Source organism: Meles meles, chromosome 13, assembly GCF_922984935.1.
Source record: "Meles meles chromosome 13, mMelMel3.1 paternal haplotype, whole genome shotgun sequence".
Classification (NCBI taxonomy): domain Eukaryota; kingdom Metazoa; phylum Chordata; class Mammalia; order Carnivora; family Mustelidae; genus Meles; species Meles meles.
In genome coordinates this window covers 62018188-62033629 of record NC_060078.1, presented here as the reverse complement: position 1 = coordinate 62033629, position 15442 = coordinate 62018188, and the positions used below count along the sequence as shown (strand labels likewise).

The 15442-nt window shown below is 40.1% G+C and overlaps 1 protein-coding gene across 2 annotated transcripts in view; it reads left to right on the top strand.

Annotated features, from left to right (window-relative positions):
* Window positions 1–6775, top strand: part of PCGF6 (polycomb group ring finger 6) — a 32015-nt gene extending 25240 nt beyond the window's left edge. For both annotated transcript variants that reach the window (XM_046026174.1, XM_046026173.1), the window contains 2 exons: window positions 56–142; window positions 5598–6775. In XM_046026174.1, coding sequence (XP_045882130.1) covers window positions 56–142; window positions 5598–5654 — 144 coding nt within the window. In that variant the 3' untranslated portion in view covers window positions 5655–6775. The remainder of the gene's footprint in view (window positions 1–55; window positions 143–5597) is intronic.
* The last annotated feature ends 8667 nt before the right edge of the window (window positions 6776–15442 follow it).

Below are 15442 nucleotides of genomic sequence, written 5' to 3'. Positions count from 1 at the left end.
TTTCATGCAGTTTTTTGAAGCAGGAAAGCAATTTGATGCTCTTATTTGCCCATAGGTAGATATCATCTGTGGTGATCACTTGCTGGAGCAGTATCAGACTCTAAGGGAAATTCGTCGTGCAATCGGTGATGCAGCTATGCAGGTAGCCCTTCCACTTTATCATGTCTGTGCCCGCAGGGAAGCTATTCAATGAAAAAATGTTATCAGCATTGCTTGGACTATAAATAGTAAAGCTAATATTTATCAAATGCTTCCTGTGTGTCAGGCACTTTTCTAAACAGTTTATATGGTTTAGCTCTTTTGTTCCTCCTATTTCTACCTTTTTGTGTGGCCATGTTTTTATCTCTCTTTGATGTTCATCTAGGAGTGGAATCACTGGGTTGTATGGTAACTCTGTGTTTAACCTTTCAAGGAACTGTTAAGACTGTTTCCAAGCAACGTCACCATTTTATAATCCCACCAGCAGTGTATATGCGTTCCAGTTTCCCTCGATCCTTGCCAACACTTACTACCTACTTTTTTTATTACAGCCATCCTGTTGGGTGTGCAGTGATGTCTCATTGTAGTTTTGATTTCATTCCCTGGTGACTAATCATGTTGAGGATCTTTTCATGTGTTTATTGGCCATTTGTCTATCTTCTTTGGAGAAATTTCTATTTAGATCCTTTGCCCATTTTTAAGAACTGGGGTTTTTGTGTTTTTATATTGAGTTGAAAGCGTTCTTCATATGTCCTGAATACTAGTCCATCACTCTCAGATATGATTTGTAAAACTTTCCTCCCCTTCAGTGGATAGTCCTTTCATTTCCTTTGTGGTGACCTTTAAAACACAAAAGTTTTTATTTTTTTATTTTATTTATTTATTTTTTAACACAAAAGTTTTTAAATAGAATGTTTTAACATTTTATCTGTTTTTCCTTTTGTTCCTTCTGTGTTTGGTGTCATATCTAAAAACCATTGCCTAACCCAAAATCGTAAATATTTGCAGCTATGTTTACTATAGATTAATTTTGTTTATTCTAGAATGTCATATAAGTGGAATCCTAAAACATGTACCTCTTTTGTGTCTGGCATCTTTCATTCACCATACTTTTTTTTTTTTAAGATTTTATTTATTTGACAGAGAGAGAGAAGGAATACAGGCAGGGGGAGTGGGAGAGGGAGAGGGAGAAGCAAGCCTACTGCCAAGCAAGGAGCCCGATGCAGGGCTTGATCCCAGGACCCCGGGATCACAACCCGAGCCGAAGGCAGACGCCTAACCACTGAGCCACCCAGGTGCCCTTCATTCACCATACATTTTGAAACTTATCCAGTGAGGTTGCATGTAGCAATCATTTGTTCCTTTTTTTTTTTTTTAATATTTTATTTATTTGATAGAAATCACAACTAGGCAGAGAGGCAGGCAGAGAGAGAGAGAGAGAGAGAAGCAGGCTTCCTGCTGAGCAGAGAGCCCGATGCGGGACTCGATCCCAGGACCCTGAGATTATGACCTGATCCGAAGGCAGCGGCTCAACCCACTGAGCCACCCAGGCGCCCCTCATTTGTTCCTTTTTATTGCTGCAAAGTATTTCAGTGTATAATATGCCATAATTTATTATTTTCCTGTTCATGGACATATGGGCTATTTTCAGTTTGGGGCTAATACAAATGAAGTAGCTATAAACAGTCCTATACAAGTATATATTTTTTTCTTTTCTTCCTCCTTGTCATCTTTTTTAACTAGTTTTTTAAAGAATATATGTTTTCACTTATTTTGAACAAATAATTAGAAGTGGAATTACTGGATCATAGGAAAGGTGTATGTTTCGTTTACAAGGAAACAACTGTCATTTTTTAAAGATTTTATTTATTTATTTGACAGATAGTGATCACAAGTAGGCAGAGAGGTAAGCAGAGAGAGGAGGGGAGGCAGGCTCCCTGCTGAGCAGAGAGCCTGATGCGGGGCTCAATCCCAGGACCCAGAGATCATGACCTGAGCCAAAGGCAGAGGATTAATCCACTGAGCCACCCAGGTGCCCCTTATTTTATGTTTTGTTGTTGTCGTTTTAAGATTTTATTTATTTATTTGACAGAGAGAGAGATCACAAGTAGGCAGAGAGGCAGGCAGAGAGAGAGGGGGAAGCAGGCTACCCGCTGAGCAGAGAGCCTGATGTAGGGCTCGATCCCAGGACCCTGGGATCATGACCTGAGCCAAAGGCAGAGGCCCCAACCAACTGAACCACCCAGGTGCCCCACTTTTTTAATGTTTTTTAAAATATTTTATTTATTTATTTGACAGGAGAGAGAGAGAGCATTTGCACAAGCAGGGGGAGTGGCAGTGGAAGAAGCAGGCTCCTTACTGAGCTGGGAGCCTGATTCAGGGCTCAATCCCAGGACCCAGGATCATGACTTGAGATGAAGGCAGACACCTAACCAACTGAGCCACTCAGGCACCCCTATTTTATTTTATTTTTTAAAGATTTTATTTATTTATTTAGAGAGCATGCGTGTGCAAGGGGAGAGGGAGAGAGGGCTTCTCAAGCAGACTGTGCTGGCACAGAGCCTGATGCTGGGCTCGATCTCACAACCCTGAGATCACATCCTGAGCTGATATCAGAAGCGGGACACTTAACCAGCTGAGCTACCCAGACATCCGGAAAATTTTTATCATTTTAAAAAGAGATTTGAGGGACTCCTGGGTGGCTCAGTTGGTTAAGCGGTTGCCTTCGGCCCAGGCCATGATCCCAGTGTCCTGGGATCAAGTCCCACAGTGTCCAAGGAACAACTCCTTGCTCGGCGGGGAGCCTGCTTTGCCCTCTGACTCTGCCTGCTACTCTGTCTGCCTGTGCTCACTCTCTCTCTCTGACTAATAAATAAATAAAATCTTAAAAAAAAATTAAAAAAAAAAAGATTTAAAACAAACAAGGCGAAGTGTTAATACTCAATAAAACTGAGTACTGGTTACAAAGGTGTTACATTAATCTTTGTACTTTGAAAGTTTTTAAACTTTCAGAGAAGTCATAGGAATAGTACAATGAACATCCATCTGTGCTTTACCCAGATTCACCAGTTTTAACAGTTAGGATTCCATCTGGGAAACAACCAGTATGAATAGGATAAGGGATTATATCTTAAAACATTCGTAGGGGCTGGTGAAGAAGTGTGTGAAAAGATACTGCCTGTGGATTAGTAGTCATTGTATATCAAGAGGGCAGCAGTTGGAAGAAAAGATAGACAGAAAGTGGGGAATAGTGAGAATAAACTGGAACCTGGAAGGAGAAATGGTCATGTGTGTGTCATCATTTCCATCTTAAGTGATATGTGGGATCTGAAGACAAAGCTGGTGGTCTTTGGCCCAAAATTCAGAGAGCCTGAAGCTGGAGCTCTTGTGGGATCAAGAGTTAGCTGCAGGCGTGGCTGCTGCCCTCTACCTACAATTTGAGCCAGCGTACCCCCAACACTGTGTGTAACCTGGACGGGCATCTGGTTGCCCTGTGATGACCTGAACGTAATGGTTTCTGCCTCCTTCCACTCTGCAAGTCTTATACAAATCTCTGCCAGCTAACTCAAAAGGGAAGGGAATTCTGGGACATATAGTTCCAGTTTGGCTAAATTGGCATACCAAAATGCAAAAGAACCAGCTAAAATGAAAAAAGACTCAGAGTTAAGTGTTGGTATAGATGTGGAATGACTAGAATTTATATATGTTGGATGTGGGACTGTGAACTGACCCCATCACTTTGGAATTCTGCTGGTAATATCTACTAAAACCAAGTATATATACCCCACTCCCTCAGCATTTTCATTCCCGAGTATAGATCTAATAGAAATGAATACAGAGGCGCCTGGGTGGCTCAGTGGGTTAAGCCTCTGCCTTTGGCTCAGGTCATGGTCTCAGGGTCCTGAGATCGAGCCCCACTTCGGGCTCTCTGCTCAGCAGGGAGCCTGCTTCCGCGCCTCTCTCTGCCTGCCTCTCTGCCTACTTGTGATCTCTGTCAAATATGTAAATAAAAAATTTTCTTAAAAAAATGATTATGTCTACCACAAGACATGTACAAGATACTTTATAATACCTTTATTCGTGATAGCCACAAACTAGAAGCAACCCAAATGTCCAATAAAGAATGAGTAAAAAATAGTGGCATATACATGCAATTGAATACAACTATCATATGCAGCGACAGGGATGAATTGTACAGACTTAACAGTGAGCAGAAGAATATACAGTTGGTAATTATTATTCATGGATTCCATATTTGTAGGTTTGCTTACTTATTAATGTTTTATTATAACCCCCAAATTAATACTAATAGCCATTTCATGGCCATTCACAGTTTTTCATAACTTTTTTTAATGGTATTTGGATTTTTTAAAGAAATCGCAAGTCTTATAATTTTGCTAATAAAATTTATATGTAATTGAGTATTGGAAAGATGCTCCAAGGCTGATTGTTTTTTGTTACAATATTACAGGTTATAATTATCCTTCCATTGTATAGGTACACTATAGGTGTGGTAACAGTTTTTCAGAGTAGCAAAAGTATTTGGCAATACAGTGATTAGGGACCATTAGTTTTTCAAACGGCATCATTATTTTTTTTTTATTTTTTTATTTTTTTAAGATTTTATTTACTTCTCTGACAGACAGAGATCACAAGTAGGAAGAGAAGCAGGCAGAGAGAGAGAGGAGGAAGCAGGCTCCCTGTGAGCAGAGAGCCTGATGCGGGGCTCGACCCCAGGACCCTGGGATCTTGACCTGAGCCGAAGGCAGAGGCCCAACCCACTGAGCCACCCAGGCGCCCCAAACGGCATCATTATTAACTTGAATTTTATGTGTGATTTACAAAGAAGGAAGAGGACTTAGTCACCTTTCTGTTTCTTTGAAAAAGTAACTGGCTTTTCCTTGAGCAACAGTTCTCTTATTTCCAAAAAGAAGATGAAGATGTGGGGCGCCTGGGTGACTCAGTGGGTTAAAGCCTCTGCCTTCAGCTCAGGTCATGATCCCAGGGTTCTGGGATCGAGCCCCGCATCGGGCTCTCTGCTCTGAGGACAGCCTGCTTCCTCCTCTGCCTCTCTGCCTGCTTGTGATCTCTGTCTGTCAAGTAAATAAATAAAATCTTTAAAAAAAAAAAAAAAGAAGAAGATGAAGATGTATGAAATGTAATTATTTTTGCAATACAGCCAGCTTAGTGATGGAACGAAATGGTGTTAGGACTCAGTGAAAAAGAGTCTTGAAGTGATTTGGATTGGAAAGTGAGAAGAAAAAGGGAAATCCATTGATCAGCCTGCCAGGGTAGTTGAGGAACAATACATATATGATGTAGAATCTCAGAAAAAGACAGTAACATTTCTCAAGCCCTTACTCAAAGCTACTGTATTCTAGGTGCCAAAGAGCATGTGTTACATACTGAAAAATGATTAAAAAGGCACACTGACAGGGGATGTTTGGTGATGAGGTGAATATGGATAAGCAGGTTTATTTATCTTGGACCCTTTATTTTCTTTAAACCAAAGAAATTCACATTAGTGTTAGGCTATGAAAAATAAACCATATCTGACTTAATCATTTACACAACTGGTTTTCAAATAACTGCAAAACACTTTTTTTTTTTCTTTTCAGGATGGTCTGCTGGTCCTTCATTATGGTCTTGTAGTTTCTCCCTTAAAAATTACTTGAAGATTCGAGCAGCATTAGGAGGAGGGAAACAAAATAAGGAGGCTTCTGCAGGATTGCATTTCACCAAAGATTTCCACAGAACATGTAATTGTGACCACTTTATGCTGTTGGAGACATAACTTACTTATTTTCAGCACCAAGATCCATAGCATTTATAAGTACAATTTGGAATGACAGAATGCATCTGTTTTACTGGAGACTATATCTAAAAAGCATCCATAGCTCAGGGGGAAATTTTCAAAGCATTAAATTTTTAAATTCCTTGTGATTTCAAATACTTTGACGTTGATTTTACTTCCTAATCTTTGAGGTAAATCGGTTACTGTTTTCTTCTTTGTTGAGCCATATTCCTTTCAAGTTGGTGGTTAGAATTCTGCCCTCTGGAATGATATCGGTTGGATGAATGGACGGTCATCCTTTCGTACTGAAGACTCAAAGCCAGTCTTTGCTGAACTACAGAGTTTACCTCTCAGACAAAGACCAAAACTGTTGACCACTTTTGTATGTTACCATCATATTTTGAACTTGTATCTTTCATTTACCAGCAATACTACTACGGAGACAATATTTACTTCTAAAAGGGATGAATTATCATTCTGTGTGAAGAGACTATCTCATGCAGGGTTTATTACCGTAAGCCTTCAGTGTGCTAGAGACTTCTTTAACAGATCTTACAACAAGGGGTGCCTCTTTGAAACATTATTTTTATTCTTTGAATGTTAACTTCATTAACATTCATTTTATTTGAGTACATAGTTTGGTTGTCAATACCTTGTAATGCCAGTGCTTTTGAAAGTAATAAACTTGAGTGAATTTGCAAGTTTACAGAATACTTATTCATTGTTTCCTCAGTCAATTTAATGTTCATTTTCCCATTACTTTGTCACTGGGATAAAAAATACGGGTGCTTGAGAGTTCACTCACATGCAAAGATTTCAGTTTTAAATGTTATTTTGCCTAAAACTAGCATTGTGATGCTTTCTAAAAAAAAATATTTTATAGACCCTATTTCACTATAAAATTTCCAAGTCTGCACAGAAACAATTAAAAATGAATAAGGTTTGGCAATTGTTTTGTAAAGAATTTGTGAATTGTATATAAATCTCTTCTAACGTTTAATAAAAAATTTTAATAAAAATTTATTTTAACCTATTCTGTAATGTTCATATTTATTGTGGATTGAAGGAAAAATAACCAAAATTCTTTAAGAGATGAGGCATCCAAATTAAAGTTAAACTGCCATCAAACAGATATTTTATAAACATCTTCACTGATTTTACCAGGTGCTGTTCCCTGACAGTGGACAGAATAGCAACCATGGAGTTCATTGCCTCTTAAATGTTTCTTGCCCAAATTACTTACTATTTTTTTTTTTTTTCAAATTACTTACTATTTTTATTCTTGTCCCACGTTAACATATCTGTGTCAGGGATCCCCAAGACTACCTTCAGGTTTAGTGGTTCACTAGAAGGACTCATTATATTCATCCTTTTGGTTTATTACAGTGAAAGGATAGAGATTAAAATCAGCAAAGGGAAAAAGATGTATACTGCAGAGTCCAGGAAAAACCAGGCACAAGCTTTCAGTTGTCTTCTCCCCGTGGAGACACGGGGACGATGTTTAATTCTTTCAGCAATGATGTGTGACATGGTAAACTGTTGCCAACCAGGGAAGCTCACCTGAGCCTTAGTGTCCAGGGTTTTTCTTAGGAATCCTGCAGTGTCCATGATTGACAGCTTTTGAGAGTCCAGCACCCACCCAGTGGTCAAACTGATACAGGATATCCCGGGGCCCCAGGTATACAAAAATAGTCATTCACCATAAGTCACATTGTTAGGATAAAGGTTTCAGGCATACAGACAGGATATTACAAGGGCTCAGTAACATGGGAAAATTATATATTTATTTATTTATTGGTAGATGAGTTTTTCTAGTAAAGTAGAATATTAAATGCAATTATTTGATAAACACTGCTGCAATGAACAAAATGAATTGATAAATTCTTGTTAGGTGTTGTGTGGACAAGATTAAAATTAAAGGGGTGGTCTGCTTCAAGGAAATCACAGCTTATGGCTACACACAGTTCTCAGAATCTTAGAAAAAGACAGTTACTGGTAAATACTATAGGAGTCAAAAGAGGCACACCTAGGTGGCTTGGCTGAACATCTAGCTTCAGCTCAGGTCATGATCCCAAGGTCCTAGGAACAACTCCTGCATTGGGCTCCCTGCTCCTGGTGTCCAGCCCTGTATGGAGGGCAGGGGGCTGCTCAGTGGGGAGCCTTCTTCTCCCTCTCCCTCTGCCATTCCTCCTGCTTGTGCTCTCACCCTCTCTGTCAAATAAATAAATAAAATCTTTAAAAAAAAAAGTCACAAAAGAGCTCTACCTTTTCTAATTTTGCTCCCTCCAGACTTGACCTCCAAGAACCCCAAAGAATTAAGTCATACATGGTTATATCTATTTGACTTATTGCTACAACTAGGCAGTAAACAAAGATTGCTGATTGATTGGCTTTCAAATCTGTACTCCCTAAAATCAGTACAATCTTGGGCTTCCATCAACAAAAATACAGTTTCAGATCAAGGGAGTTAATACTTCAAATATCCACTTCGTATCGTGTCCAGTTCTGGGTAGCATACACAACTACAGAGAGATGGGAGGGTAATGGGATAGGGAATCAGAGAGACCAAGGACAGAAACAAGAGTGAGGGTTAAGCAATTGTTTATGGTTAACGCAGAGAAGCTAAAACTTATGGATAAGACAAGGCAAGGTCTCTGTCTGCAGATGACTGAGGGCCAAAGACTTAGATGTGGGAAAAGCACAAACAAGGGCTCACTTGTTTCCTTGGGTTAGCCTGGCTGCCATCACTGGCAGCACGCACTTAGATTAGCTGAAATAAGGTCAAAGTTTTTTTCAAAAGTAATTTTTATTATGAACAAGATTAAATTCCCAAATCTGCGTGAATAAGGTATATGAAGGACAGATTCGAGAGCCCAACTTCAGTGGCTAAAAATAGATTCATTTGGGGGTGCCTGGGTGGCTCAGTGGATTAAGCTGCTGCCTTCGGCTCAGGTCATGATCTCAGGGTCCTGGGATGGAGCCCCGCATTGAGTTCTCTGCTCGGCAGGGAGCCTGCTTCCTCCTCTCTCTCTGCCTGTCTCTCTGCCTACTTGTGATCTCTCTCTCTGTGTCAAATAAATAAAATAAAAATCTTTAAAAAAAAATAGATTCATTTGGCATAGCTGAAGGCCCCTTTGGTTTTGCCTATGCCCTCTCTGAGCTGACACTAAGCAAAGATGCCCAGAGGGATAGTTTGTGGTGGTTGTAGTTTGGCAGAACATGTGCTTGGCAGGTTTCTCAGTTTCTCCCTTAATTGCCATCCCAATCTTTTTTTCTAGTATAGGCCAAAGTCATTTCCGGTGACCTTGGATTTCACTGAGCTTCCCCTCTGCTTCTACTGCATTACCCTTCCCTTTTTTTTCTTTTTTTTAAAGATTTTGTTTATTTATTTGGCAGAGAGAGATCACAAGTAGGCAGAGAGGCAAGCAGAAAGAGAGAGAGGAGGAAGCAGGCTCCCCGCCAAGCAGAGAGCCCGACGCAGGACTCGATCCCAGGATCCTGAGATCATGACCTGAGCCGGAGGCAGAGGCTTAACCCACTGAGTCACCCAGACCTGAGCCGAAGGCAGAGGCTTAACCCACTGAGCCACCCAGGTGCCCTTGCCCTTCCCTCTTGATTGAGATATATTCTTATCTCGTCTCTGACAATTCCTTCTCTGGACTTCAGACTAACACAGATCTTGCATACACACACACACACACACACACACACACACACACAATGACTCTCCTGCAATGACTTTGAATTCTTGAAATTAATACCTCTGACCCATTTATCTGTCCTATATTTCTTGCTCAAAGTATATCCTCTGTGATTCAATCCTAGATGAATATTCTTGGAGGGTCACCAAGTTGTAACCGACTTATCAAATGTATGTGCGACTAATTTTACATTTTTAAATTTTTTCTCTTTAGAATTCTAATAGTTGCAACCTCTGTGAAGAGAGAAGTTTCAAGCAGATTCTGATTCTGAATGTTCACCTTTGTTTTCTTTAGGAGGCCATGACCAGAGTGGGTCCTCATTTTTATCCCTTTTCAGTATGTTGTGCACATGAGTTTGATTATTGGCCTCTCTTCAAAACTGGACTGATGAAATATTTTATCATCTATTGAGCTTAATAGTCATTTCACAAATGAAATGTCATATTGATCTCCTGAAAGCTTGCCAAACATTTACTTACATGGAATGGAAATTACGGTTTAATCTTTACTACATTTTGATTTTGTTCTGATGGTGTCTGTGGTTTCCCAGAGGTTCTTATTGTGATACTATTTTCATTTAAATGAGAACAGATTCTTTGTTTCCTTCAGAGGTTTCTAAGAAAATGCTTTCCCAAGAGAAAAACTGATTAAATAATATTTTAATTTAGAGGTTAAGGAAGACAAAGGTTTGCCAGGACAAACAGAGGCATTAATGCATAGTGGTTAAAGACATGAATTTTGAAGTCAGACTGCATGGTTTTGATTCCCAGCTTTGCTCCTTGCAAGTCATATGATCTCGGACATGTATAATTTCTCTGAGCTATAGTTTTTCTTACCTGTAAACAGGGGCAAAGGAACCTAACTCAAAGAGCTGTTGTGAGAATTAATGAATATGTAAAGCGTTCAGGACCACAGCTGGCCTTAGCCTACTACCAAGTTCAAATGTGGTCCCTATGTAGTCACTTCTTAGATTACTTTGCTGAATTAGTTCCTTTCTAATGAGTAAGAGGGTCCACTAATATTAAAAGATTGATGTTGAACCATTTATTTTCCCATCTTCTTTCCTTGCATATTTTCTTTCTTCACATCCTTCTACGGATAACTGGCTCAGGGGTGGGGGGACACAGGCTCTGAAGTCAGACGTGGCTCTGCTTTCACCCTTACTCTAGTCTTGGCTCTGCTGCTTATACTTTGCAGACTAGGTTAGTCCATAGACAGTTTCAGTTGCCAGGAGTTCCTTTTGTTGAGCTCCAGGATGACCTGAGGTGAAGATCAAAGATTGTCTAGCCCTGAAGGACGTCAGAATTGTATACGCCATGTATGAATCCTTATGCCAGGAAATCATGGGAAATGGAAGTTACACTTCTCATTTATTCATATTCCCTGCATAAGAGATGAACCTAAGGGGGTTAAATTTGTTTTGTTTTGTTTTAATTTTAAGTAGGCTCCACGCCCAGTGTGGAGCTTGAACTCACGATCCTGAGATTAGGAGTCACATGCTCTACTGACTGAGCCAGCTGGGACCCCTTAAGTTTGGCTCAGTGGGTAGAGTTTACAACTCTTGATCATGGGGTCTTGAATTTGAGCCCCACATTGGGCATAGAGATTACTTTTAAAAATATATAATGAACACTTGCAAGAAAAAAATACCTTTTTTGCCCAGCACAATAATTAGCAATTAACTAGACCTGCTACTGATTGTATCAAAACTCCAGCCCTTATGCTAATGACTCTGGCTACGCTCTGCTAGCATTCTTTACCCCCTATTAATAAGAGATATGATAGAGCTGGAATGAAGTGTCTCAGACCTACCCAGCAGAGACCACTTACCTCACCAGGGAGAGAGTGAGTAGCCATGGAGTGATTCACGATAATTAATCGATGAGGAAGGAGGCCTGGAGACCCCTCCAAGATCAATCTCCATTTTCTTTTGTATCCTGAGCTTTCTCTATTTCCTATAATTTGGAATCATTGAAAAATTGTAGAATCATACATGTTTAAACGTCTGCAGTGTGACTCACTGTGTCTTATTACAATCCTGGTATATGTGTCTGTGTGTCTGCGTGTTTCAAGGGATTGTAAGAAAGAATTTATACATTTTAGCTACTCACAACCCCCACCTAGTAAGCTTCTGGAATATAAAAACATGAGCTCAATCAAAGCATCTACGAGATCAAGAGGAGGAGAGAAGTCATTTGATCTACATAGTAACTGTTTTTTCTCATCTTTTGAGGATTTGCAGCAGGGGATGGTAATTTAATAAAAACAACCCTTTGTTAGGCAGGATTCAGGAGCATACACCCCCTTTGTAAATGGCATATCCATATAAGATATTTGAAAATAGTAAAGGCATGATGTCCAATCTAAACTGTACATTAAATTTGAACATGTTGCCAAGCCAGGAGTAGTGTATGTTCTACTAAGAAAAATAAAATTTCACATATGAGCTCTATTTTAAGATCTTACAAAGCCCCTCTCAGGTTCTTTTCCATTTTAAGTTACTGTGCTTTCAGGCACACCAGCTTATTTGGTTCTCGGGGGGAAAAATGTATTCTTATGATTCAGATGTTTTCCAGGACCTTGGAAATTTCTGATGATATAATAATAAAAATAATCTCAACTGGAAATCAATGATGGGTGCTCATAAACAAGCAGCTTCTAGCTATTCTTTCTTTTGTTTATATCCAGCCATTTCTGGTGTTTTTCTCTAGGTCCCGTTTTGGAATCAATACTCTTATTATATCTGGCTTATATTGTCCTAATAGAATTCCTTCTCACTGAGATTGAACCAGCTTGGCTGTACATAGTGGTCTCAGCTGGAGCAGAAGGTATAGTAGATTTTGTAATTATATTTTTCTGATAGTTCCATAAATTCTCTATCAGTGGATTTTTTTAATTGAGGTGAAATTTACATGTTATAAAATTAGTCATTTTAAAGTGAACAATTCAGTGGTATGTGCAATGTTCACAATGCTGGGCATTGTGTCCAAAATAAAATCCCAAGCCCCCTGAAGAGTTACCCCCTATCGCCCCCTCTCTTTAGCCCTGGCAACTGCCAATCTGCTTTCTGTTCCAGTGAATTTTTTTTAAGATTTATTTTCTTATTTTATTTTATTTTTAAAGATTTTATTTATTTATTTGACAGACAGAGATCACAAGTAGGCAGAGAGGCAGGCAGAGAGAGAGGAGGAGGAAGCAGGCTCCCTGCAGAGCAGAAAGCCCAATGTGGGGCTCGATCCCAGGACCCTGAGATCATGACCTGAGCTGAAGACAGAGGTTTAACCCACTGAGCCACCCAGGTGTCCCTAGATTTATTTACTTATTTTAGAGAGAGAGCATGCACACACAAGGTGGGGGGCAGAGGTAGACGGGGAGAGAGAGAGAGACTCAAGCAGACACCAGCACTGAGTGCGAAGCCCAACACGGGCCTCAATCTCAAGACCCTAAGACCATGACCTGAGTGAAAACCAAGAGTCAGATGCCCAACTGACTGCTTCATTCAGACACCACCCAGTGAATTTTAAAAAACATTTTCAAACTATTTCATGTTTGCCTCTAGAGTCATGAATGGTGGTTCTGGACTCCCTAGTTGCGTTCACAAGTAAGTTCTAGAAATTTACCTGCAGGACTATATGTGCCTTGCATCGGGTCTGGAACTAAAATTTGGACTCTGGTTTCTAGACAGTTGCTCAAATCTTGCCCCCTTCTGTAGCCAGTGCAGTAAAACGAATTCTTACTAACCTGGATTTATTACCTCTTGAGGAATTGTCCCTTCTGAAACATCCCGTCATTTCCAGGCCCTTTGATACTGAGCTGCAGAGTTCCTTTGCAAAATTATTTTTTAAAACTCCTTTTTAAAAATTAGGTAAAGGCATGCAATTCTATTTTGTTTTTACTAGGAGGTGACTCAGTTAGATGGGCTCAGAACCCAGTTTTGAGCTGTCATGACCTAACGGCAATGCAGGCAGCTAATAGGTTTAGGAAGTCTGCAAAGTGTAGCAATTTGCCTGTGGGACTTGGTGTTGTCAAAGGTTTCTGGGGCAGGAAAACTATAAGTAAAACCCAGTGGGGAAGAGGGGAAAAAGAGGAGAAAAATATTTTTACTCCTTCGAGTGAGAGAACTTTCTTTTATGTAGAGAGACAATATAGGAAAGAGAAGCAGGCTCTGCAGTCGGAAGATGAGGGTTCAAATCCCAGCTCTCTTATCCTGTGACATTAGACAAAGGGTTTTAACTTCGTCATTCCCAGGCTCTATATCTTTATTTGTAAAATGGGTCTACAAATACTACCTAAAGAGTGGTTGTGAGGTTTCAATGAGATAATTCTCTTTACTGCCTACTATAGTGTCTGACACATAGTCGGCAGGCACTGAAGAAATTAAAGCTGTTATTAGTCTCAGGATGCAGGGGAACCTCATTGTCTAAAGAATCTGAAAGTCGGGCGCCTGAGTGGCTCAGTGGGTGAAGCCTCTGCCTTCGGCTCAGGTCATGATCTCAGGGTCCTGGGATCGAGTCCCACGTCAGGCTCTCTGCTCAGCAGGGAGCCTGCTTCCCCTCTCTCTCTGCCTGCCTCCCTGCCTCCTTGTGATCTCTGTCTGTCAAATAAATAAATAAAATCTTAAAAAAAAAAAGAATCTGAAAGTCATCATCGGTTATCACTAACGTGCTTTATGGACAGGCTTCCCCACACTTGCACAGACTCACTGTGGTGTCCTATTCTGTCATTAACCGATGGTGTTGCTTCCTTCCCCTTCCCTTCTCTTTCCTGCCTTATGATTCTGAATGCTGTTTCCTTGTTACTGAAACTGTCCTGATTTAATGATTTATCAACTCCTTAAGATGCTTTTAATCCTTCATAAATGAGCTCATGGCAATTAGTGGCAACTCACTGAAAACAAGAGATGCCAATTAGAGCTAGAAATTATATAAATGTAATAAAAGCCTAGCAGTTTTGCATCCAGAAGGATCCATTAATGAAATGGTATTCCTAGAAGTGGCAACCAATATCTGTATTTCAAACCCATGTATTGATAAGACTATTATCGTTCCTTAAGAGGTCCTCAAAGATGTTTAATTGTTATAAAACCTCATTGTTGGTGTGGGACTAACATCCCTTTTCCCAAAGTAGTACGATCAATGTAGCACGCAAGCCCTATTAGCCAGATGCACTGAGAATGACGATATCGATCAGGATTCAGCAAGCTCCAGCTTCATACCCGCATCAGTGTATTCCCCTCATTTAGTCTCTATCCCGGAACCTAACATGACATTAGGGGATCCCAGCTTGGAAGTTCATGGACTTCCAGACACCAGAGGTAGATGGTTCAACAAGGAACCCCAAGCCCCTTGATATTACAAAACTTTGTGTGTGGATTTTTCTGGGAGAAATGTCCATAGCTTTCTACAAGGGGTCTGTAATCCACAAAGAGTTAAGAATCATTACAGTAGAGGAAAATTCTATTACTGCTGCCAATGGGCTAATTAAACATATGGGTTCTGCAGAAGTATAAACCCATCTTCAAAAAAAGAGACAAGATACTGTTTTGAATTACCTTTTACCATATGTGTTCTGCATCTTTATTCTCAGAAATGCTCAAGTTAAGCTAGTTGAATCGTTATCCAGGCACAGAACATATTGTCTTGCATCATTTGTTTGATTTCTCCACTCCTTGCCATAAACTGACCACTTAGTGCATTATGTGTTTCAGACAGTGTGAACACACGCAGACTATAGAACTCCAAAGCCTTGGCAGGGAAAAAAAAACCAAAACTGTAAATGTGGGTGCTTAATCGACTGAGCCACCCAGGCGTCCCATGTAAACGCAGATGCAAAAGCAGAGAATATACAATTCCAAAATTATTTGGGGTCCAGCTGTCTCACTGAACCAGAACAGTGCTTCTCTCTCTCTCTCTCTCTTAAAGATTTTATTTGAGAGAGAGAGCATGAGCAGGGGCAGAGGGAGAGGGAG